Raw genomic sequence first — 24,339 nt, 5'->3', positions numbered from 1 at the left:
CATGATATACAAACATATTTGAACATATTATGCTACCTAATGTAATTTGTTGACCGTAATTTTAAGACAGTTTTACAAAAAACAAACAAACAAAAAACAGTTTTATGTTTTTTGCTTTTTGTTCAGTACAAGAGAAATAGACTATACTGTAGGAGTTATTTCCCTTCCGTTACTAAACAATCTATTAAAGCTTCGCTTTTTATTTGAGTTATCCCTCTTGTTGATCGTGACCCAGTTAATTAGATTGCAAATTGTGATTAATCTAGTCAAACAATCCAAGCAAATGTGTATTGTAAATTTTGGATGCACAACTCTACGTGATATACAAATGTTTATTGGCTATATCAGTGACCTGTTTCATAGCTGTAGAAAAACAATGACAAAGACAAGATGGACAATTCGTTTTTAGTTCTCTGGGGCTATACTATAGCCAGCGGTCGAAAAATTGGCTGCTTTGCACCTTGTAAACAGATTTTAAGCCTAACTGTGCGTTCATGGCTTTATGTTGTGATGCCAGATTAAATGTATTGTGTAGTTGCTGTGTTGATAACAATCACAATATTCGATATCAACTAGAATTGTTTTAATTTAAGAAAAAATAAGTTTTAATGTCTATTTTTAGTATCAACGATGAAACACAAGCTATACCTCTCACTTGGCAACATCGTTGGACCGAGATTCAGTGCAATTTGTGTATGTTGGTGTTATCTGGACCATTGGCATGTACAGTATCAATTAATTTTGTCCAGGCAGGGTTTCAACCACTGCTCCCTTAAGATGTCCCGACACTTTATCACTAGCCCTCCACCACTGGCGTTAAACAAAAACAAACCAAAAGTGTCCAAATAAAAGAAACTTAGCTGTTGTAAAACTAGTAATTAACTTAGGATACGCATGACTGAAACTAAAACTGACTCCTCGCGGAATTTATATATCAATAAGAATATTCATGATTGTGTTAGTGAATCTAATTTATTACCAATATATCAATCGTATACTCAGTATAGTCATCTGATATTAGTTTACTAGAAGTTAACGAGAATCAATTAATTAAAATATTATAATGACCTGTGTCACATATAACGCCCTCGCTATTGACATTCTGAGACCTAGCTATAGCCTACATTATACAATCAATATGACACATTTAACAAAATGTTAAGTTTGATCAAGCTTTTTACAGAAAATATGGTTCAAAACGATACAATTGTTTTACAAGTCAAGATTCAGTAAGTAAATATGTATGCCAAGATGTTGATAATTCAAATATCAAAGCAAAGTATGATGATTTTCTGATCACCTAACAGGTGAGTTGATTTACCAGTGTTAGACTATAACTCCCTATCAACACACCTTAACTCCTGTCTAAACACCCCACCCTAACCAGAGTTGGTGTTCGGGGAAGTCTCCTGTTGTACATCAAATTTATATGGGGTGAGATAAAACATTAAAATTCTATGATATTTGATTTATTACAAAATGTCTTCAATCTTCGTTATCCGATTTTACAATCGTATGTATCTTTTGTTTTATTTTTCCGGGTTTTTTTTTAAACATATTATAATTGTATTTCAGATAGTCGACAGAGTCGAACTGGAGTTACCTCCCTTAAAAATGAAGTCAGTAGGTTTGGGAGATTTACCTCCCTTGTTTGGTTTTCCAATTTGTTTTATTATTAGAATAATAACTTCAAATACCTACAAATATGATACAGATGTATATGCTGTTAATTTACGATTGTGTATTATGTAATACCTAATCTAGAATTATATATATTAAATTAATAATATGAAACGTTATGTACTTAATTATCTTTTATATACACTGTATGCTAAATTTTTTGCACCTTGACTTCGTAATATTACAATCAGTTCATATACTATATTTTTACAATAACAACTCATACTTACCTGGTACAGGGGATACCGTGATCAGCTAGGCGGTTCCCCCAGGTCGAGGCCCTTCCATTGCACTCCGGTCGGGCTGAACCCTGCGATAATCCCAAATGCGGATTACTCGGGTACGCTATTTTTTAGTGTGGGGGTCTGCGTTCGCGCTAACCCCTGACCATAAACAATTAAAATCAGAAATATCCCACTCGAACATCTCGGTAAGACTATAAACATGGATAACTTGCTATGATAGACATGGTTATTTTGATAGCATCCCCTGTGTGCGAAATGTATGTGTGTAGTTTGTGTGTGTGTATCTTGTGAGGCTGCTGTATATTCGTGTTTGTCTCAAAAAGAAACACGTTTCAGTTCGCGACATCGAATAAACGTGCAATTTAATCTCGTACACAAGACACTCGAGTCGCGATCGTTTTTCTGAAGAATGGCATATATATGCAAAATGATAGAATTATTGAACTAAAAACAAACACATTTAAACAGATATGGTAAAGCGGTTGATTTAAGAAGAAATCTAATTACTGATAATTGAGTATTACCGCCGTATTAATAGCATTTTGGCATATGTTAAACTCAGGCCTAAAGGGTCAATTACAAGCTTGCATGAACTAGCCCGGGGGTAATGTATAATGCTGTCATAGAAACTTTAACATGTTTGCCGTTACAATCTATTTGGAGGAACGTGCAGTAGGTGTTCAGCTTGAAACTAACTAATGGCATGGGTAAGACTATTGGACTAAAGTGCAAAATGTTAAATTCTTACTCTTATTTTGAGGGAATATTAATTGATTGTTTGTTAATTGGATATATTCACATACATGACCTCGTATAAATAGTTCTGACTATATATTATTGAGGTTTGTGCCCGTAACTCCTAGACATGTGATTATAACAAAATTCACCTTTATTTTGTTGAAACAATAATATAATTTGTAAAATTAGAGGGGCCGCGGTGGCCGAGTGGTTAAGGTGTCCCGACACTTTAACACTAGCCCTCCACATCTGGGTTGCGAGTTCGAAACCTACGTGGGGCAGTTGCCAGGTACTGACCGTAGGCCGGTAGTTTTTCTCCGGGTACTCCGGCTTTCCTCCACCTCCGAAAACCTGGCACGTCCTTAAATGACCCTGGCTGTCAATAGGACGTTAAACAAAAACAAACCAAAGTAAGAATTAGATGCTTCATAATAAGGCAATATCTGATTGATATATTGAGAGATATTGTAAAGAAAAAAAAAATGTAATTTAAATTAATTTACACCTTCAAGAATCAATAATTTTTCCTTTTAAAAGTAATTACCGTATGCAATATCATTATCAATATAAGAAATAAACTGCTGTTAAGTACATAACAATAAATATCAATAAATAATTATTGTTTAAGCATTCTAAAATATTTTCTTCAATTTTAATTTTGGCAGAGTCAGCTTTGAGTTCCATGCATCAGTACACCTAATTTCCACAGGTAAACTCGGGTAATATTTCTATTGTACAGAAACAGTATACCTAATTTCCACAGGTAAACTCGGGTAATATTTCTATTGTACAGAAACAGTATACCTAATTTCCACGGGTAAACTCAGGTAATATGTCTATTATACAGAAACAGTATACCTAATTTCCACAGGTAAACTCAGGTAATATGTCTATTGTACAGAAACAGTATACCTAATTTCCACAGGTAAACTCGGGTAATATTTCTATTGTACAGAAACAGTATACCTAATTTCCACAGGTAAACTCAGGTAATATGTCTATTGTACAGAAACAGTATACCTAATTTCCACAGGTAAACTCAGGTAATATTTCTATTGTAAAAACGAGGTGTTGTCGAAGTGGGAATGTACGAACAAAACATCCCGATGTTACAATGGGGAATATAAAAATACATGAAGCTTATTTCACATAGAGATTGTTTTAGAATTCGGTGAAATTTAAGGCCAATTTTATTCCATAATTTAGTATCTGAATGCTTGTATAGTCCATCGATACTGTATACGGGTTATTGGACGATAAAAATATTCTAAATAAGACTTTTTTGGAAAATGAAGTGTTTTCTCAGTTTCGCTAAAATGAGGGTATTTTTACATTTCATAAAACCATCTGTGATATATTTTAAGCAATGTTATTGTACAAAATTGGTATTTTTTTACTCAAAGGGAAGAGATTATGACTACCAACCAAATAAAACTAGCCAAGGTCAATAGAGATACCAAAACATATATCTACTCTTTACAATTCTCACAATTAATACAATACACAATTTAACATGTTTCATGCTTCATTTTATAAACATTTTTAAAAAATTCACAAACTGGAAAGGATCAAGTGCTATAAAATTTAAGGAGAAATTTGCAACTGTCACTTGCTAATTCATAAACTTAAAAGAATTGCAATTATTTTTTCTTATAAAAGACTTGTAACGTATACATGTACAAACCAACAAGACAAATGAGTTAGTAGATTTTATGAAGGTAGTTTACACTCTGTATCTCGTTATGGGAAGTATCATAGGGGCTTGGTAAAAATCCAAACCCATTCAGCTATATATTTATACGTATTACACTGCACGTAAAACATACTGTACGTTGGAGATTTGTATTAAATCCCTGTGTCTGTATACTATATGTACTTTAGATTTTGTTGATGTGTTGATTGGTCGCTCTGAACCTTTTAATGGAGGAAAATGAAACAATTATCGCGGTTTAGGTTATAGGGATGAAGACCTCGAGCCAAATGCCTAAATCTTTTTAAAAATTAGGTTTGTTGAATTATTTTAGGATCCTCAAAAAGCATAGTTCAGATAATTCTGTGACGTAATCGGCGTATAATCGAGTGAAGTATCCCGTGTTGTTTTCTGCGTATGCTACTATAGTGTTATACACATGAAGCTTTTTCATTGGCTGTGCCAGTCAGAAATCGATGGTGACCTCATAATATAGGCGATGACGTAACGTTATTAATTATGAATGGCACAACTAAATGACTGTCTCGGTTTGATTTTGCCTTTAAAACTTGCCGAAGTGTAAGTTAAAAGTATCTTAAATTTGTTTTCATTCCATTTGAGATAAAATAATAATAAAAAAAAAACTACCAAGACTCGTATCATAAAATCTCGTATGAAATGAACTCGTTTGCGATCTTATATTGACGAAACAGTAATATACTTAAGTCGAAGTTTTGATAGAAATGGGTTGATACGCGTATCAGCTCTAGCTTGTTTCCAAATCCTTCATCGATCTATATTTTGTAATATATATTTATACTGATTGTATTCAAATAAAAGTACTGTTTAAATTAGATGTAACCATGAATGTCAAAATGGTTTTGATGATAAAATAACACGACAACATTTATAAATCATATTAAAGCTCTCGTTTATTTGACCAAACAAACATATAATTATCACAATTTATCACTCAAAGCCACACGTGTATCGAGCTCTAGTATCAAGTTCATAAAACCTATGGGAAAACCCGCCATCTGAGAGTTTTCTATGTTAACTAACCTCAATCTCATTTGAAATAGAAACAGGTACAAACACAGGCGTTTGTAACAATAAATTAAAATTGAAAGTATATGTATTATTATTTTATAAATACCTCTGCTAGATATTTCACTATTATTGAATGTATTACTACAAACGCCTGTGGTTTAAGATAAACTCTACTACATACACGAAGAATATGATATTATTACTTTCCAAATAATTCCTCATGTCTAAATTCCACAATTACAGCTGCGACATCACATATGTAATATGGAAATCTCTGACGTCATCAAATTTTGAGTGGTTCTATGATGGTAAATGGCAGAACACAATAATAAATTTACTAATTATCTATATGGCGGTGATTGAGATATGTTGCATATACATTGTATATTTAACTAAACGTGGTAGGTGAATTTGATTTGAATTGAACGTATTTTATTGTTTAGACAGAATTAGATTGGGCACAAGTTTTTAACAGCTTATAAAAAGCACTCTCCACAAATATATATTACAAAGACTGTGATAGCGACACAGTATACTTATAATGATTATAACAGAGAACAACAAAGACGAATGACAGGAAGAAAGAAAGATTTAGAGATCCAAGAGTAAGATGGATGTCGTTACACTGATTGACTTTAATCCTTTAACATACCATTACTTAGAAACATATTTGTTCGAAAGACTGCACACATGTACATTGAAATTGAGACAGTTAGATTTCACACAAATTATGACAGGAAACATATATTGTAAAAATATATATTTTATATACTGTACACATTTTCTTAACGGCAAAAGATAGCTTCAACCCTATTCTCATAAAAACGGCACACCTGCCCCACGCTATGGAAATAAATATAATTAATTGTAACAAAAACAAAAACAAAAACAAAAAAAAAAAAGATAAATAAAAATAGTAATAATAATTAATAACGATTAAATCTGATGATAATAGCATCCTAATAATGATTGCTTATAAAACCAAAAATTACATCACAAATTTGGAGACTGAGCGCGGTAGAACTCCTTATGGTACAATTTATCATCTGTTTTGAAACTTTACAGTTACAGAGCAATTCGAACCATTTCGAGTTGGTAATACCGTGAAGTAGGTAACTTTTGTTTTGTATAAAAATAAAAAAAAAACTGAATGTTATTAATAATTAACTCTTTGAGATGAAGCATCTTTAAAATTCAATACCGTCAGAAAATACATATCATACAATGTATACATGGGCTTATATCACCTTATACAGGGAGCCATCACATTAATTACATCAAATAATGAAAAAAGTTCTACACATTTAAACATATCGTGATTGTCATACATTCGGCACGCGATGAAAATATTATATAAGAAAAAGAGATCCCTTTGGGTTTTTTTTAATAATCGTTCAAAAAGATTTTTTTTAAAATTCTGATATATGGAGAGGTACAAATCTGACCGCCGGTTGTGTTATTTCTCATTGTCTAGTCTATTGTTTCACTGTAATTTTGACATAAAGAGAAATAAATCAGGTCTAGCACAGGAGGATAATAAGTTAAAAAAAGAAAATGTTTACAATAGTCAAAGGTATAGGTAGCCATCTTGGATTTATACGAAAAAAAAATTACACAAAGTTTCTACTAAAACTTAAATATCACAACTTTTATTTCCCCTATCACTTCCAACCAACCAGCCTCTATGACCTGCATACGGCTAATAACATGATTTATGAATGTACATAATTGATATTGGTTTATGGAATCAATTTCAACAAAATTCATTTCAATAAGAAAAAGGGATAAACAACAAACTCTTTTTATGTTTTTTCATAATCATTTTAAAAAGTCATTTCATAAATGATTTTTACCTTTGCGAGTTCTCGTTTAAATATCAACCCATCTTGCCTTATTTGTTGGCTAGTTTCTATTATCTGTGCTTGAATTCTCTAAAATAAGAGTTATCTCCCCTGAATATTCATGTTGATAACTTTCGTCTAGCACGATGAGGACTATTTTGGTTGATTAAGAATAATCACTGAATATGCACAAATGATGTAAATGGTCAGCCGAACTGATCAGTATCCTTGCCGTCTGGGATGGCAGCATGGACGGTCACTCCAGCAGATTAATATCGTTGTCGATTTCCCATGTGATAGAATTCTCTGGGGTGATTCTGGTCATGTGATGCTCTTGGTTGCCTTGGTGATCGATCATATGCATCCTAAAACAGATTGGAATATTTTTTAAGGTTATAACGGTTGATTAAACAGAGAGAAGAAAGTTGTTTTTTTAAACATAAGAAAAGCAATTGTGTCGGGCCCATGATATCACGGCGGTGTAGACAGATGTTCCTGTTTATACTTACATAATGTAGATACATGCATATCGCAATATAAATTTTTTTTTTTTTTACACAAACGAACATGACTTCGAAACTACAATTAATGTATTTCCATGCCATTATTTGGGATATATCGAAGCAAATTTTTTCCGCGTCTAACGTTTAAGTTAAACTTAAAAAATACGGTATGAAAAGTACAAAAATAATAGTTGTCTCCGTAGGCCACGGCAAAATAGGACGCAGGAAAACATCAATAAAAAATAAGTGTTTGAGGCGATTCCAACCTTTCTTTGTGCTGTCTGAAACTACTACAACGACAGAAGTTCATATTCTGACACCACAGGACTTCAAGGTCTTACTAACCAAATATTGGTCACGAGGTCTCCGCGCCTGTTTCTGATTCGAGTCTCTGCCTTTTGGTTGCGGTGACGTCGGCGTTACCTTGGAAACAGGTTTAAGTTTGGGGTCAAAGCTGGGGGTGTTGACACCACAGACTTTGATGAAGATAAGCATAAAAATAACAAGCGCCATGGCTATCAGCATGACAATCCACCAATTTTCCTGGAATTGAGGCGATTTAGTTTAATGTTATTTGTGTCCTATGTTGCAACCAGTTCGTTGCCTTGACGAGCAAAAACTAAAATTTCAAGGCGAGTTTCAGAAAAAGATTTTATCCCCCCCCCCCCCCCCCCCCCCCCCCCCCCCCCCACACACACACACACACACAACACACACACACACACCCACACCCACACACACACACACACACACATGACTTTCATTTTACCAGGTTTTTAAATTATAATGTTCAAGGCGGACTAAATCAAGCGGAGATATTCATGTTGTTGCGCAATGTGTACAATAAATGACGTCACGTCATTGTTCATATTATGACGTCACAGTGGAGTTCTGGCTGGCGCTAGCAGTGAGAATCGTTCCAAGGTATATCACACAGGTGACAAATGTACGCATACTAAACGGACTTATTATCTTTGATAATATGTAATAAAACAGATACATATAATATCATTTTAAAGAGTAAATCACGCACACAAAAAAAACAAAATCAAACAAAAGACAAACAAATTCAAAGCGACACGGGTAGGGGGTGCCGAACCACGGACCGCGGATCTTCACCTGAGGTCACGTGACCGGCGCTTTTACCTGATTTATCAGGGTTACAATGGAAGATGTTTGTTTGTTTTTTTGTTTAACGTCCTATTAACAGCCAGGGCCATTTAAGGACGTGCCAGGTTTTGGAGGCGGAGGAAAGCCGGAGTACCCGGAGAAAAACCACCGGCCTACGGTCAGTACCTGGCAACTGCCCCACGTAGGTTTCGAACTCGCAACCAAGAGGTGGAGGGCTAGTGTTAAAGTGTGGGGACACCTTAACCACTCGGCCACCGCGGCCCCTCAATGGAAGATGTAGATATAGTAATAATTATAGTGCTGATGTACATAACGGAATTGTTGTTACAATGCAAACTTACGACTATCCATTCCCGAATCATTGTCCAAGTCTCGTTACCAAATATGAGATTCTGTAACCTTGCCAACGGTCCATTGTTATTGACGGTCCGACACCGACTGAACACGTCACAGTAGCCCTTGAAATCGTCACATGGAGACCCTGTATAAAAACCACCAGTGTCCAATCACAATGTGATACTTAATATTGAAAATATGATGTTTTGCTACATGTATCTGAACAATTAATAAAACAAATATAAAACTAATAGCTATGTTGACGAATAAACACACTACAAGTCTTGTTCTTCATAAATCAATCAAAAATTAGTTCTCTAGTGTTATTAGCACGAGACACATTTATTGCAACTCAAATACGGCAACCTGAGCGGAGCTCCAAGTGTTAAAAGGGTGCCAGGTTCTGATGGATATTCTGTCCCGTGGACTGTCTCGTGGTTTGAGACTTTCTCAAACTTTAAAGTAAACAGATAGCGCTTTGAACGACTGTCAACTTTGTACAGCGCCATGTCTATTATAACACCTCAAGGTAAAAACCTAAGCTGTTTACTGATAAAACTGTCCAAGTTGATGACTTTGATATTGTTTTAAACTATAGGTTTTCGTGAAGCACTGGTATGGCATTTTCAGTTGTGACGACGCTACAATATTTGGAAACAGTCGTCTTGTGACCTCTACTGTTGCGAGGATTTCAATCCCAAACCACATCTAGATGTGCATGATCGAAGACCCACGGGTGACTGCACCACACTACGATACACTTAACACAAATGTGCCATCAACCGTATCAGACATGTGTAATCAAGCGTATCACATATGTGCAATCACCCGTATGCTAGATGGTATAGTCTACCACAAATAAAGAGGAACGGTGTCCTCTAGTCGAAACTAATCATGCCGACGTATCGATACTTTCAACAATAATACACAGTTGTTTCCCTCAGCCTACGGAAACAGTTCATCGGGTTGGTCCCAACACAGAGGGGGAGAGTTTTTGACTGTTTACTGATAAGACATGAAACAACTGTTTTGTAACTTGAATAATCTACAATGTTTCACAAATAGGATATTTTATTAGGATGAGGAAGGAATAAAAATTCTTCAGTAAACTGTTACAGTAATTCCTGCTTTGGTGCATATTCGAACTTCAAAGTTGACGTTCCCTTGGCCTCGCATTAGAATCTTCTTCAAACCTTTTTGACTTCAAATCAAGGCGTTGCTACATGTAGATATACTGTTAACAAATCACGATCAGAAAGACGCTTCATTGTAATACTTTGGGTGTTTGAGCGCGTGCGGATGTTCCTCGCCAGTTAACAGTCGGCCAACAGTCAAAAATACTTAATTTACATTTACATAGCGAGTTAGGTACCAAATACTCTTTATATATAATTCGAGTGAAGTTTTTACTTACCTGCTGGGAGAGGTACTTTTGAATCTGGACCTTTGATGGAGTTCACTAAATTTCTGTAATCGTCATATTTAGAACCTTGGGGTATTGAGCTGGAGCTGATGCAAGTATCTGTTGTATTATTAGTTCCATTATCTGTAGAAAGTATATAAATGAATAAATCACACAAATAGGACTTTAAAGATCTTAAAGGTTGAGATTTCTTTTCATATGCTATTTTTAGAAGTTTTTCCCTGAGCCTTGTCGAGGAAAAAAATAGATTTTCGAGACGAGTTTTATACAATCCCATATGACATGCAACCTGATATATAAGATATTTATACAAGCCTTTTTAATCACATAACTCTAAAACCTACATTACGACAGGTTTAATGTCAAAATATAGAGAACAAAATCAAACGGAAGCAGACATTTTGATGTAGTTTCAATTAATGACCTAACATCATTGTCAGTATTATGACGTCACAATCCAAGCGCAGCCAATGAAAAGCGCTCTCGTGGTATAAAACGAAAAACATGATGACGGGGTGCAATTTTGATGAGATTTTTAATCATTTATCTAACATCATTGTCAGTATTATGACGTCACAATCTAAGCGCAGCCAATCGGAAACGCTTTGATGGTATATAAGGCTAGATAAGGTAACGAGAAACCGTAAGATTTAAATAAAGTAAAAAAAAAAAGAGTGGTCTATTGTAATATTTCCACATTTGAGAAAAATGTTAAGATTTAAATTATCTGGGGAGACCACTTACATCGACAAGACAGGAAACACTGCGGGGAACTGCTCTCACATTCTACCCATGAGGATTCATGACCGTGATTTGTATAGCCGACCTTTTTACACAGCGATCCGGTACACTCCTGTGATCAGGGAGATAAAACAAAGATAATAAATAAATAATAAACATCCTGTATTATATACAAATGATAAATATCCTGTATTATATACAAACGTTAAATATACTGTATTATATACAAATAATAAATATCCTGTATTATATACAAACGTTAAATATACTGTATTATATACAAATGTTAAACATCCTGTATTATATACAAATGTTAAACATCCTGTATTATATACAAATGTTAAATATCCTGTATTATACAAATGTTAAATATCCTGTATTATATACAAATGTTAAACATCCTGTATTATATACAAATGTTAAACATCCTGTATTATATACAAATGTTAAATTTTTTGTCTTGGTGTTTTAACACTATGATATATTTTGTCTTGGTGTTTTAACACTATGATATATTTTGTCTGGATGTATTAACATTGTGGTATATTTTGTCTTTGTGTATTAACACTGTGGTATATTTTGTCTTTGTGTATTAACATTGTGGTATATTTTGTCTGGATGTATTAACACTGTGGTATATTTTGTCTGGATGTTTTAACACTGTGGTATATTTTGTCTGGATGTGTTAACACTGTGGTATATTTTGTCTGGATGTATTAACACTGTGGTATATTTTGTCTTTGTGTATTAACATTGTGGTATATTTTGTCTGGATGTATTAACACTGTGGTATATTTTGTCTGGATGTATTAACACTGTGGTATATTTTGTCTGGATGTATTAACACTGTGGTATATTTTGTCTTTGTGTGTTAACATTGTGGTATATTTTGTCTGGATGTGTTAACACTGTGGTATATTTTGTCTGGATGTGTTAACACTGTGGTATATTTTGTCTTTGTGTGTTAACATTGTGGTATATTTTGTCTGGATGTGTTAACACTGTGGTATATTTTGTCTGGATGTGTTAACACTGTGGTATATTTTGTCTGGATGTATTAACACTGTGGTATATTTTGTCTGAATGTGTTAACACTGTGGTATATTTTGTCTGGATGTATTAACACTGTGGTATATTTTGTCTGGATGTATTAACATTGTGGTATATTTTGTCTGGATGTGTTAACACTGTGGTATATTTTGTCTGGATGTATTAACACTGTGGTATATTTTTTTCTTTGTGTGTTAACACTGTGGTATATTTTGTCTGGATGAATTAACACTGTGGTATATTTTGTCTGGATGTATTAACACTGTGGTATATTTTGTCTGAATGTGTTAACACTGTGGTATATTTTGTCTGGATGTGTTAACATTGTGGTATATTTTGTCTGGATGTATTAACACTGTGGTATATTTTGTCTGGATGTATTAACACTGTGGTATATTTTGTCTGGATGTGTTAACATTGTGGTATATTTTGTCTTTGTGTATTAACACTGTGGTATATTTTGTCTGAATGTATTAACACTGTGGCATAGTTTTAAAAGTCTAACATCACTCCCAAAGGTCTTTAACCCTACTCTTACAGGCCATACCCCGTATTTATAAGCCTCACCTCACGTTCACGAGACTTACCTCACGTTGACGAGACTTGCTTCACGTTGACGAGACTTAACTCACGTTGACGAGACTTACATCACGTTGACGAGACTTACCACACGTTGACGAGACTTACCTCACGTTGACGAGACTTACATCACGTTGACGAGAATTACCTCACGTTGACGAGACTTACCTCACGTTGTCGAGACTTACGTCACGTTGTCGAGACTTAGCTCACGTTGACGAGACTTGCTTCATGTTGACGAGACTTGCTTCATGTTGACGAGACTTGCTTCATGTTGACGAGACTTGCTTCACGTTGACGAGACTTGCTTCACGTTGACGAAACTTATCTTACGTTGACGAGACTTATCTCACGTTGACGAGACTTACCTCACGTTGACGAGACTTACCTCACGTTGACGAGACTTACCTCACGTTCACGAGACTTACCTCACCTTGACGAGACTTACCTCACGTTGACGAGACTTACCTCAAGTTCACGAGACTTACCTCACGTTGACGAGACTTACCTCACGTTGACGAGACTTACCTCACGTTCACGAGACTTACCTCACCTTGACGAGACTTACGTCACGTTGACGAGACTTACCTCAAGTTCACGAGACTTACCTCACGTTCACGAGACTTACCTCACCTTGACGAGACTTACCTCACCTTGACGAGACTTACCTCACCTTGACGAGACTTACCTCAAGTTGACGAGACTTACCCACGTTGACGAGACTTACCCACGTTGACGAGACGAGACTTACCCACGTTGACGAGACTTACCCACGTTGACGAGACTTACCCCTTTCTGACAGACTGATAGTTTATCGTTACACAGTGTTTCTATGTCCGGTTTGTCCCTGGGTGACGGACATTCTGCCGAGTCGCCGCTAACCACAGTTAAGGTTAATAACAAGTCTGATGAATAACACCATGGTGATTCTTTCCGAAATTCATTTTCATGACGAAATGGGATTTAATGTGAAAACAGATTAAAATTATGCTAAACTTCATTTCAATCTATTAAAATGTCCAATAAAACAATAGTTATTAAACTTATAAGAGATCGTTCTAGTAGAAGAAGTATGAGCTGATTGTGATATGGACGAACAATAGCCCCTTTATAACAATGAGTTTAGTAAAATACTATAGGAGTATATGTCTGATAATGAATATAAATATAAAGAGCTGCATTAAAAAGCAAATAAAAGTGGAATTCATGAAGAAATATCGGGAAAATCAAAACGAGGTAGAACAAATGTACGTAAGTCCCTTAATTATTATGCATTTCTTATATTTGGGGCTTTGTATTGTTAAACATCCCCGTGTATTGTTTAAGGACGGCCTCCCCGTGTATTGTTTAAGGACGGCCGAGGAGGCCTGCGTATGGTGTGTTTAGGGAGTCGGCTTGATAAGAAAAAATAGAGAGGATAGCATGTTGATATTGCACGCCACAGGAAGACGAATCTGTTTAAACTTGATCCATTCAACGGATTGGTTAATATGAAGAATTTTGTTTAATATGTATTTAATTTGATCGTGTTGAGTTTACTGTACTAGGTATATCTACAAAGGATACGGACATCTAGAACTATAGATGCAGTCCGTCGCTGCCCGGCACGTTTTGTTAATGGACGCAGTGATGAATTCACACTCGGACGTACAACAAGGACCTTGTGACGGACTGAAACAAAATTAACAGGAACATCGTGAACAGAATATAAAGCATTCATAGACGAAATCATTGGCCGTTGCTTATGGCAACAGCAAACCCCGCCCATTTACAATATATGAGAAAAAGTCGTTTAGGATCAAACAACACCGGGGAAGGACGTTCGCAAAGAGGAACACGTCAATCTCAAACTATAACTTTCAAAGGTAAAACCAAGGTGAAACCAATGTAAAACAGGTAAAACAGGTAAAACAAGGGTAAAACAAGGGTAAAACAAGGTAAAACCAACGTAAAACAAAAGTAAAAACAAGGTAAGATAAAAGTAAAAACAAAGTAAAACAAAGATAAAACAAAGATAAAATAAAGATGAAATAAAGGTAAAACAAAGGGAAACTTATGCAAATTAGTTACAGCGAAAGATAAAACAATAAAAATCGGTCATAGCAGATGAAGCGGTGATAGGATTAGATATTTTGATTTTTATATTGTTGTACGGCCCATCGAGTCATTTAGTGCCAATAACACCTGAGACACACGTTAGAAAACAAAAATATCAAACTAGCATTACACCAACAAATAAACAGCTCCAGGGGTCTTTGACTCGCTCCTGAGGTCAGGTGTCCAAAAGGTCACGTGACCACAGGCAGAGATATAAAAGAGACACAGTTTGGTACTGAACAGGTTCCGTTTACTCAAAATGTGGAAGTTATATTGCACAGTGTGACCTCTGTGTGACCTCTGTGTGACCTCTGTATTACATATCATCTGATCAGTTACCTGCATTGATATGATGGCTTGAGTTTACAATCTGAATCTCTCTTCTTTTCGTGACGTGGGTTACAGCACTTCTCATCACAGTCATCCACATAACCACAGTCACATTCCTCTCCCTCCTCACGGATACCGTTACCACAGAAAGACCCCTCCTGGTCTGTAAAACAAAAATTGTACAGTCCGAGCAAATGAAAGAAGATCCTTTCCCCGCAGGCACGGTGATAGGATTATACCTGCTGTCCCTATTCACGATTCGTGCGAGGCGACTTAATTTAAGACTGTTTTTTTTTGTTTTTTTTCCCCTTCGTAATGTCTCCCCTGACACTGCCTCATTTTGTGCCATTAGTTCAATGTTCCCCGCTTTGGGAGCCCATGGGTGTTGTGCTCTGGTCGTGAAATATCAAATTCAATTAAAAATAGCTACTTGTTTCCTTGCTTGATGTGACGAATTCTGGTGTCGATAGTACCAGGAGAGATATACCAATGTCCCCTTGGAATCACATGTCAGACACTTAAAGACGTCCCATTCAAATTGACGCTGTTTATAAATGATATGTTTGTGCTGATGGAACGTCAAAAAATATTAAAACAAAACCCGAGTGAATTTGAACGTAAACATCCGAGATGTTCCGAAACAAACAGAAAGAGTACGATAGGAGCCGAGAAGAAGCAAAAAAAAAAAAAAACGAAGACAGACAATAAAAGAAGATCATGTCATTTAGGATGAACGAGAAAGACAACATCATGAACATGGAAAGAAGAAATAGAAAATGTGGAGATGAGAATAAACGATTGCAGGAATCGAACGATCTTGCTACGGAAGGAAAAGAAAGAATAACATTTGAGGAAACAATAGAACAAAAGATTTTGCGGCCCAGCTTTTCAGCCAGGAAACGCATGACAATGACAGTGATTTAACGTAACAATGATTTCAAAGATATATATGTATAAAATGTGCAATATACAACTATAGACTCCTGACAATGTCGATGCGTGATTTTATTAACCCGGGAAAATATATCGTCCGAGGTTGACATTCTAGTCAATGTAACGATATGTACTCATACTCACTCTGTAGACAGTTCTTCTTGAACCTCCCCTCTAGTAGAGAATGTAGCACGCGCGTCATATTGTCCTTACTACACACTGAGAACTCGTGGTTATGTGGGAGATCCCCGTGGGTAGCACTGGCATACATTATATAGTTTCCCGCCGAGGCCCCGGGATAGTGTGTATTGTAAGGCGCACATATACCGGTATCGTGCTACCAACAGACAAAAAACAATATTTCATTTTGCTGGGCTTAATTATATTTCGCAGAAATGATATTTTTTAGTATAAGAAACCTCAATAAACAGGCCCATACATCCTGATTGGATTAGAATTCAATGAAATGTTTAGATAAGCTAAGCAAAATTGTAACATTAAATACAGAAAAATTCACATACAGCATATATTACCAAGACCTGTTTTCTAAATAAACCCTGATCTTAATTCTTATGAATAAATGATGGTTGATATAGAATTTGAATATTAATTCATAAATATATTTATCATCAGATTATTTCTATCAGATATGATGCAAGGACATTAAACAAGGGAGAGAACATCATTTCCGTCCAGATTCAGATCTTATCAAGCAACATAAAACAATTGAAATTGTTGTACATCCGTAACAACATTGCAACATGCATGTTTTACAGAGAGAATTTCATAGTACCACGGATATCCGTGAAAAGGGATAGACAATATATGTATTTAATTATATACGTATTTCATCATAAATGCATCTTATCATATATGTATTTAAATATAAATATTTTTAATCATATACGTATTTAATCATAAATGCATTTTATCATATATGTATTTAAATATAAATGTTTTTAATCATATACGTATTTAATCATAAATGAATTTTATTATATATGTATTTTATTATATATGTATTTAGATATATACGTATTTGATATATAATTATGTGTATATGTAATTGATTTTACAGTCTAGTGTGATTTGGGAAGAAAGAGTATCTCATAAGTTTAACAGTACAATGAATGTAAGGGTGGGTGGGCGGACTTATTTTAAAGTTTGTAGTAAATGTATCCTTTACGAAAGTCACTTAAATTAAATTAATTTGAATTATAATTAATCAGCACTCGTTAATGACATAATTACTCCACGTCATTCCCTCAGGGTAACACTTACAGGAGATCCAAAGTTGTGTCCCACCTCGTGGGCGAAGGTGAGATGGGACACAGTTGGGGCTACACGTTTCCCGTAGTTGATGATCGTCACAATACCAGTGTTTAGACTTTTACTCACGACCTGGCCATCATCTTCCGGAAATGATTTGTACTTCTCACATATGCCTCCTGCTGAGTCTGATCAAAAAGAAGAATAATGTATTCTGTACTGTTGAAAAATCTTCCAAAAAAATGAAAAAAAGAAGGATAATAACATTTCTAGTTTGAACGAATTGTGACAGAGCGCATGATCAAAAATAATTAAATAACTTCCTCCGTTTGGGATCGAACCCGGAACCACTGACATACGAGTCTGACGCTCGACTGATCCAAGAGAAGATCTCTCTAGCCAAGCAGTATATTGCGGTTAGTATTTATCAGGGTTACATGATATGCATTACTGACCAGCACTCCGACAGGAATCGAACCCGGGTCCCTGATGTCATAATGTCCGGCTCTACCAACTGAACCAAGGTACACATGCTCGGAGAGCTGAGTGACAGTGTATACCGACAGCTCAAACCTTCTCTTCTAGAGTTCGTGGTCAGTATATTTTACATTCAGCCAATTGTGTCAAGTTTTATAGAAATAAACCTCACACTTTTTACGTCTCAATTTACACTTTGCACACACATATATCACCTACTCTTTCACAATCACCCCAAATATCAATAAATTCGCATACTCTCAGGGGATGCTACCCAAGCCAGTCCCAAAGTTCCTCCGGAAAAGTCTCGTGCTGTGAACGTGAAGGCCAGACAGAATTGGTCATGATTTTCTCGTGAAGTAAGATCGAGGAAATTACTGACGTCAATGTCCGGGTTACAGAATTGGCTGGCTTTCGTAGTGTTACAGTTCTCGGTTTGGTCCGTCATCACCTGATCAAATAGAAATGTTTCGGTGGTAGATACAAACCAAACCATCTTAAACTGCAATGGTGTCCGGTGGGAAATGATTACACATGATAACTAAAGTGGGTTGAAATCTATGATTTGTTTTCTGCATGTTTTCAATGAATGCATTTTAGCATTTATAAATGCAGCAGTAAACGGCCAAAGAGAGATATGGGAAAATGTCCAAAGTTGATAACATCGCTTGGAAATAGAAAGCAAACTTCTATTTAAATCAACACACTTGCCACATCAACCAATATTACTTTGAAGAGTGACAACCAATTCGTTAGCATAAACAGATGATATTAATTTCGAAATAATACATAATACCCTGGTGGTATGCCCGATGGTTCTGTTGTCACTACCCCGTATCTCATTTTGTGAACGTGACATTAACTAGATTTGATATAGATTTAGAGGACGCTTATTTTCCAGAACACCTGGCATTATTCACTTCGTGCTTTATCAAGAGTTTCCGTGTATATTGACTTCCTTATATGATCATAGATAGATGTTGATAGGACGTTAAACAATAAAAATCCATTCCATTTTTACCTGTATTTCGATCATATCTTGTTTTAATGAGAGTGCATGACGGAAGTAAAAGGATACGACACGGTCGGGAAATAATAAACTTGTCGTCATGGATATTGATATGAGTGATCTTGGTGCCACCATTTACTTTGTAACAATAAATAAATAAATAAATAAATTATAATAATATGCTTGTCCATCATAATTTTCTCGAAATCTGTACTTCTTGGCAAACCATGCTTTCGCACATGTAGTTATTTCTCAAAGAGATGAAAATATTCCACAATTCTCCGTAAATATTTAGTGGTCAGAGGGAGAATTCTAATCTAGCAGAGAAAATTTAACAGTAATAATTTTATTATTTGGTCATTTTTATTTCACTAAAACAGAAATTTAAACAAAAAATTATTTTGCAAAATAACTCTATTGTTAGGAATAAATCATATAAACTTTCCTGCAGTGATATGATAAATATTAGATAATTGAAACCATGACCTTATCATTGAAATAAAATAATACATCACATTATTTAGACACATTGATTTGAACACATAAAGGGGAGTTATCTCCCTTGCATATTTTATCACATAAAGGAGAGTTATTTCCCCTATATATTTTATCACATAAAGGAGAGTTATTTCCCCTATATATTTTATCACATAAAGGAGAGTTATTTCCCCTGTATATTTTATCACATAAAGGAGTTATTTCCCCTGTATATTTTATCACATAAAGGAGAGTTATCTCCCTTGTATTTTATCACATAAAGGAGAGTTATTTCCCCTATATATTTTATCACATAAAGGAGAGTTATCTCCCTTGCATATTTTATAACATAAAGGAGAGTTATCTCCCCTATATATTTTATCACATAAAGGAGAGTTATCTCCCCTATATATTTTATCACATAAAGGAGAGTTATCACCCCTATATATCTTATTATATTAAGGGAGTTACCTCCTTTATATATTTTATCACATAAAGAGTAGTTATCTCCCCTACATATTTATCACCATGCTTTGTCATGTTCATGATGTTAAAGATAACTCTTATAAACTGTATTCAAACGGAGGTCTAACGTTCAACTGGAAATCTTTTTTCTCTGGAGGTAGCATCCTTTAAGTGTTCCATACCCAATTAAGAGTTCTCTATGAGAATCATAAACCTACATGTATACTAAAAACCATAGTTCGATAATCTGGAGGATTGATATATACCCACCGATGTTCTTTGAACCCTGAACTGGACTCCAATATAGTAGTAGTCGGTCGGTTGATAGGGATACGTCGTAAAGTTGGTGGGTTTATAAATTTCGTTAATTGCAGCCACGTGATTCGCGAACATCGCCAGTATCTCATTCTTTGCCACGCTATCATCCTGTGAAAGAAAACAATTATGATTTTTAATCTGTTAATCTGAAGGAACTGAAGACCGAAAATCTACCCTAAATTAATAGTCAAGATACGAAGATAATTTTCCACAAAGAACAAGCCATGTTACGTTTCTGTTTGAAGCATTATTTATTTGTTTGCTTATTTGTTTGTAGTAGTTGATGGCTACCTCACTAAACCCGTCTGGAGTATCGAGGATACACTTCCTGTTCATGATGCTAGATATTCCTGGTATCGTGTGCAATACACGTGTTCCTTTGATGTAGTCGTCGTGACGGATGGATCGCTTTGATTTAATAGCAGACTGGTAGTAAAGGTTTCACAACGTTCTGAATTATGACAGAGATGTTTATATTGTATATACATGTACGTCTCTGGTACTTGCTTAAAAATCAAGTTTGAAAAATAACTATGAAATATTAACAGTTCCATTTTACCCCGCCTACATACATATTTCAGTTACATTGTATGTCAGTCAAACGTTCTATTCATACTGGTGTTCTCTGATTGGTCAGCCAATCAGAAACGTTTTGCCTGCTGAGCGACGCCGAGCTGTGTGAGACATCAGAGCGATTCGTATATTAGATAATATGCGGTACAGTGTATTACAGTAGATGGAACAACATCCTCAGTTAAAATTGAATATTGGGGACAGGTTTCATTATTTATCTATTTGCAGTGATCGATAAATATCATCAAGTTGGAACTATATCTTGTCTTGAAACTATTATGAAAGACCAGGGCCCAGACCATCATACGGTGGAGATAGCTTGATCATTTGATGAGTGACAAATCTCGTTTCTCCTTTTAATTCATAACCTGTGTTTGTATATTTCTTAAAATAAGCAGGTAGGAAAAGACTGATGAGTGTTATTGTTTCATACAATTTTGTCAAGTTAGTTCAACCAGAAATGAATGTACCAGAATGTTAAAATTGTTGTTAAACTGTGATTAGTCTAGCCAACCCAACAATCGGGCCCAGTGCTTTTAAATTCAATACTCGTTATAATTTTTGAAGTAGATGTCAAATTTGTTTCCTTTGTGAAATGCATTAAGGTTCATTTGAATAGTAAATCCAGTGTTATTTTACAGGCCTCTAAGTCTTTACTCCGGTGCATTGGAACAGACGTTTGGTTTGGTTTAACGTTCTATCAACATGGTTTATAAATTAAGGAAACCAAGCGTGGCCCAAAGTGACCTTGTCCTTTCCGTTGTCAGAAGTCAATTAAAAAGCTGACAGTGCAAGTTAAAAAGCATCCAATTGAGATTTTTTAAAAACGACATATACGTATTTCCAAAAATCGTTTCCGAGACATTCCCCAGTTATGGTAGTGTCGTATCTAAGGACGGGCAGACATTTTTCTTTTTTGTTATGCGTGGATACAACCAAGCCGCCGCTGCTATAAAAAGAAGGTGCTTCGTCACACTCGCATTCACTCTAACCTCAGGTTTTCACGGTGACACACCTGTATCTTCTACACCATATATATATCTGTACACCACGTGACCTACAACTGTATTCGCGAACGACACCAAACAGAAGAAGCACTTACCTGTAACCTGAGCAGAAAGATGGTCAGTGTCTCTCAATTATCTTTCAAATCTTGTTCAAAATAAAGTCTCCAAATAAATGTTGAAAAATGCATAACGAATTAATCCCAAATACTCTATCCATTTTCTCACGTGTTTTTCGTGGGTGCAGCCATTTTGATAACAAGTAAACATTCCGAGGAGTTCTGATTTTTACTCGCGTCTACACTAGCACTCGGAACTCCTCGGATGTATTCTTATTGTCTACGCTACACTAGGGCTGTTGTAGTGCAGTAGTGCGGTTTTATCACGCTTTAATTGCGTTATTACACGTGCACAAATGATACGAAGACAAGGAAAATATTTCGATGGAAACTATAATACTGTAACAGTTGTAAAGTTATTCTCGCTACATGTCCCACTCGAAAGACTCAGGTAGGAATTTACTCATGTTTACTCTGTTTATGATTTTATGAGGTGCATGTTTTGTTGTGGCCCAAATTTTTGGTATTGTCAATATTTTCTTTTATTGTTAAATAAAATATATATGTATGTATAAAATTAATTCTTCAAATTCCATATCCAAGTTCTGCAATTGCGTACAATGTAAACAAAAACCCGTTGGCGTGTGTATTTAGAACATATACTATATATAATGGAGAGATGTGTTGCTTTGCGCATGTATCGATAGACTGATACTTGAACGCACGCGCTTTTATAGCGGTTCGTATCCACGCATAACAAAAAAGAAAAATGTCTGCCCGTCCTTAGATACGACACTACCATAACCGGGGGATGTCTCGGAAACGATTTTTGGAAATCTGTATCTTAAATTTTTTAATCTCAATTGGATGCATTTTAACTTTCACTGTCAGCTTTAAGCTTCAGTATTGTCAGTTTAACGTATACAATTCTACTGACGACAATACTTAATAGTAAATTAATTGTTGTCTGTTATAATTATCCAATTATCCAGTGCTTTCTACGAGGAATCACTATTGATATTGACGTGTATATCGCGAGACGAATACGTACCATGCCCTGCTTTTTTATGTATCGCCACATGATTGGATCTGACCTCAGGTACATGTAGCACGTGTTTCGTGCCCCTAGACGATTGGTCGACTTGGATGAGGGAGCATTTCGTCTAGCCCTATGGCCTTGTCCATTCTGTAAAAAGTTTTGTGACCCCTCCCAGGTGTGGCCAGGGGTTATACCATCTTCTCCATCGTGGTGTGTGGCTCCCTGGGAGTCACTCCGGTCATTGTTAGCATATTCACTGTACTTACTGGACTGAAATATAAAACATTACATGATTAGTACTAGTACAGCCAAGTCTCGCTATCTCGAAGTCCCCTCTAATGTATATAAGACAAACTTCGAGATATCCCTCGATGTTACTGAATATACCTTATGTATAATTTGAACTGTCGGAGTTGAATTTTAACTTCGCGTTAAGTACGATTTAAAAGTTCTAGATAACAAAGTTTGCCTGTGCAGCACAGCAGGTATTGGATGTGCTCCATTATCTCATGGAGATAAGATGATAGAGTACTCTCTGAACCAAAGTATTGGATTTATACTCTGTCACCATGGAGATAAGATGATAGAATACTCCCCGAACCAAAGTATTGGATTTATACTCTGTCACCATGGAGATAAGATGACAGAGTACTCTCTGAACCAAAGTATTGGATTTATACTCTGTCACCATGGAGATAAGATGACAGAGTACTCTCTGAACCAAAGTATTGGATTTATACTCTGTCACCATGGAGATAAGATGACAGAGTACTCTCTGAACCAAAGTATTGGATTTATACTCTGTCACCATGGAGATAAGATGATAGAGTACTCTCTGAACCAAAGTATTGGATTTATACTCTGTCACCATGGAGATAAGATGACAGAGTACTCTCTGAACCAAAGCATTGGATTTATACTCTGTCACCATGGAGATAAGATGATAGAGTACTCCCTGAACTAAAGTATTGGATTTATACTCTATCACCATGGAGATAAGATGAAAGAATACTCCCCGAACCAAAGTATTGAACTTATACTCTGTCACTATGGAGATAAGATGACAGAGTACTCTCTGAACCAAAGTATTGGATTTATACTCTGTCACCAAGGAGATAAGATGATAGAATACTCCCTGAACCAAAGTATTGGATTTATACTCTGACTCCATGGAGATACGATGATAGAATACTCTCTGACCCAAAGTATTGGATTTATACTCTGTCACTATGGAGATAAGATGATAGAATACTCCCTGGACCAAAGTATTGGATTTATACTC

At 35.6% G+C, this 24,339-nt stretch overlaps 1 protein-coding gene and 1 non-coding gene across 3 annotated transcripts in view; one reads left to right on the top strand and one right to left on the bottom strand.

The window, feature by feature from the left end:
• The first annotated feature begins 1,902 nt into the window (after positions 1-1,902).
• Positions 1,903-2,066, top strand: LOC117316032. Its single transcript, XR_004529810.1, has one exon. It is a non-coding gene; the product is annotated as a U1 spliceosomal RNA (small nuclear RNA).
• Positions 2,067-7,260: 5,194 nt separating this feature from the next.
• LOC117315663 (disintegrin and metalloproteinase domain-containing protein 10-like) overlaps positions 7,261-24,339 on the bottom strand; it is a 31,897-nt gene continuing 14,818 nt past the window's right edge. For both annotated transcript variants that reach the window (XM_033869959.1, XM_033869958.1), the window contains exons 6-18: positions 23,070-23,327; positions 20,335-20,490; positions 18,372-18,564; positions 17,649-17,824; positions 16,512-16,704; positions 15,444-15,597; positions 14,574-14,678; positions 13,797-13,884; positions 11,382-11,490; positions 10,629-10,760; positions 9,220-9,359; positions 8,093-8,290; positions 7,261-7,609 (exon numbers count right to left, since the gene is read on the bottom strand). In XM_033869959.1, the coding sequence (XP_033725850.1) occupies positions 7,514-7,609; positions 8,093-8,290; positions 9,220-9,359; positions 10,629-10,760; positions 11,382-11,490; positions 13,797-13,884; positions 14,574-14,678; positions 15,444-15,597; positions 16,512-16,704; positions 17,649-17,824; positions 18,372-18,564; positions 20,335-20,490; positions 23,070-23,327 (1,998 nt within the window). In that variant the 3' untranslated portion in view covers positions 7,261-7,513. The remainder of the gene's footprint in view (positions 7,610-8,092; positions 8,291-9,219; positions 9,360-10,628; positions 10,761-11,381; positions 11,491-13,796; positions 13,885-14,573; positions 14,679-15,443; positions 15,598-16,511; positions 16,705-17,648; positions 17,825-18,371; positions 18,565-20,334; positions 20,491-23,069; positions 23,328-24,339) is intronic.

Source organism: Pecten maximus, chromosome 17 (assembly GCF_902652985.1).
Source record: "Pecten maximus chromosome 17, xPecMax1.1, whole genome shotgun sequence".
NCBI lineage: Eukaryota > Metazoa > Mollusca > Bivalvia > Pectinida > Pectinidae > Pecten > Pecten maximus.
The sequence above is the reverse complement of the archived record's forward strand: the minus strand, read 5'-3'. Positions and strand labels throughout refer to the sequence as shown.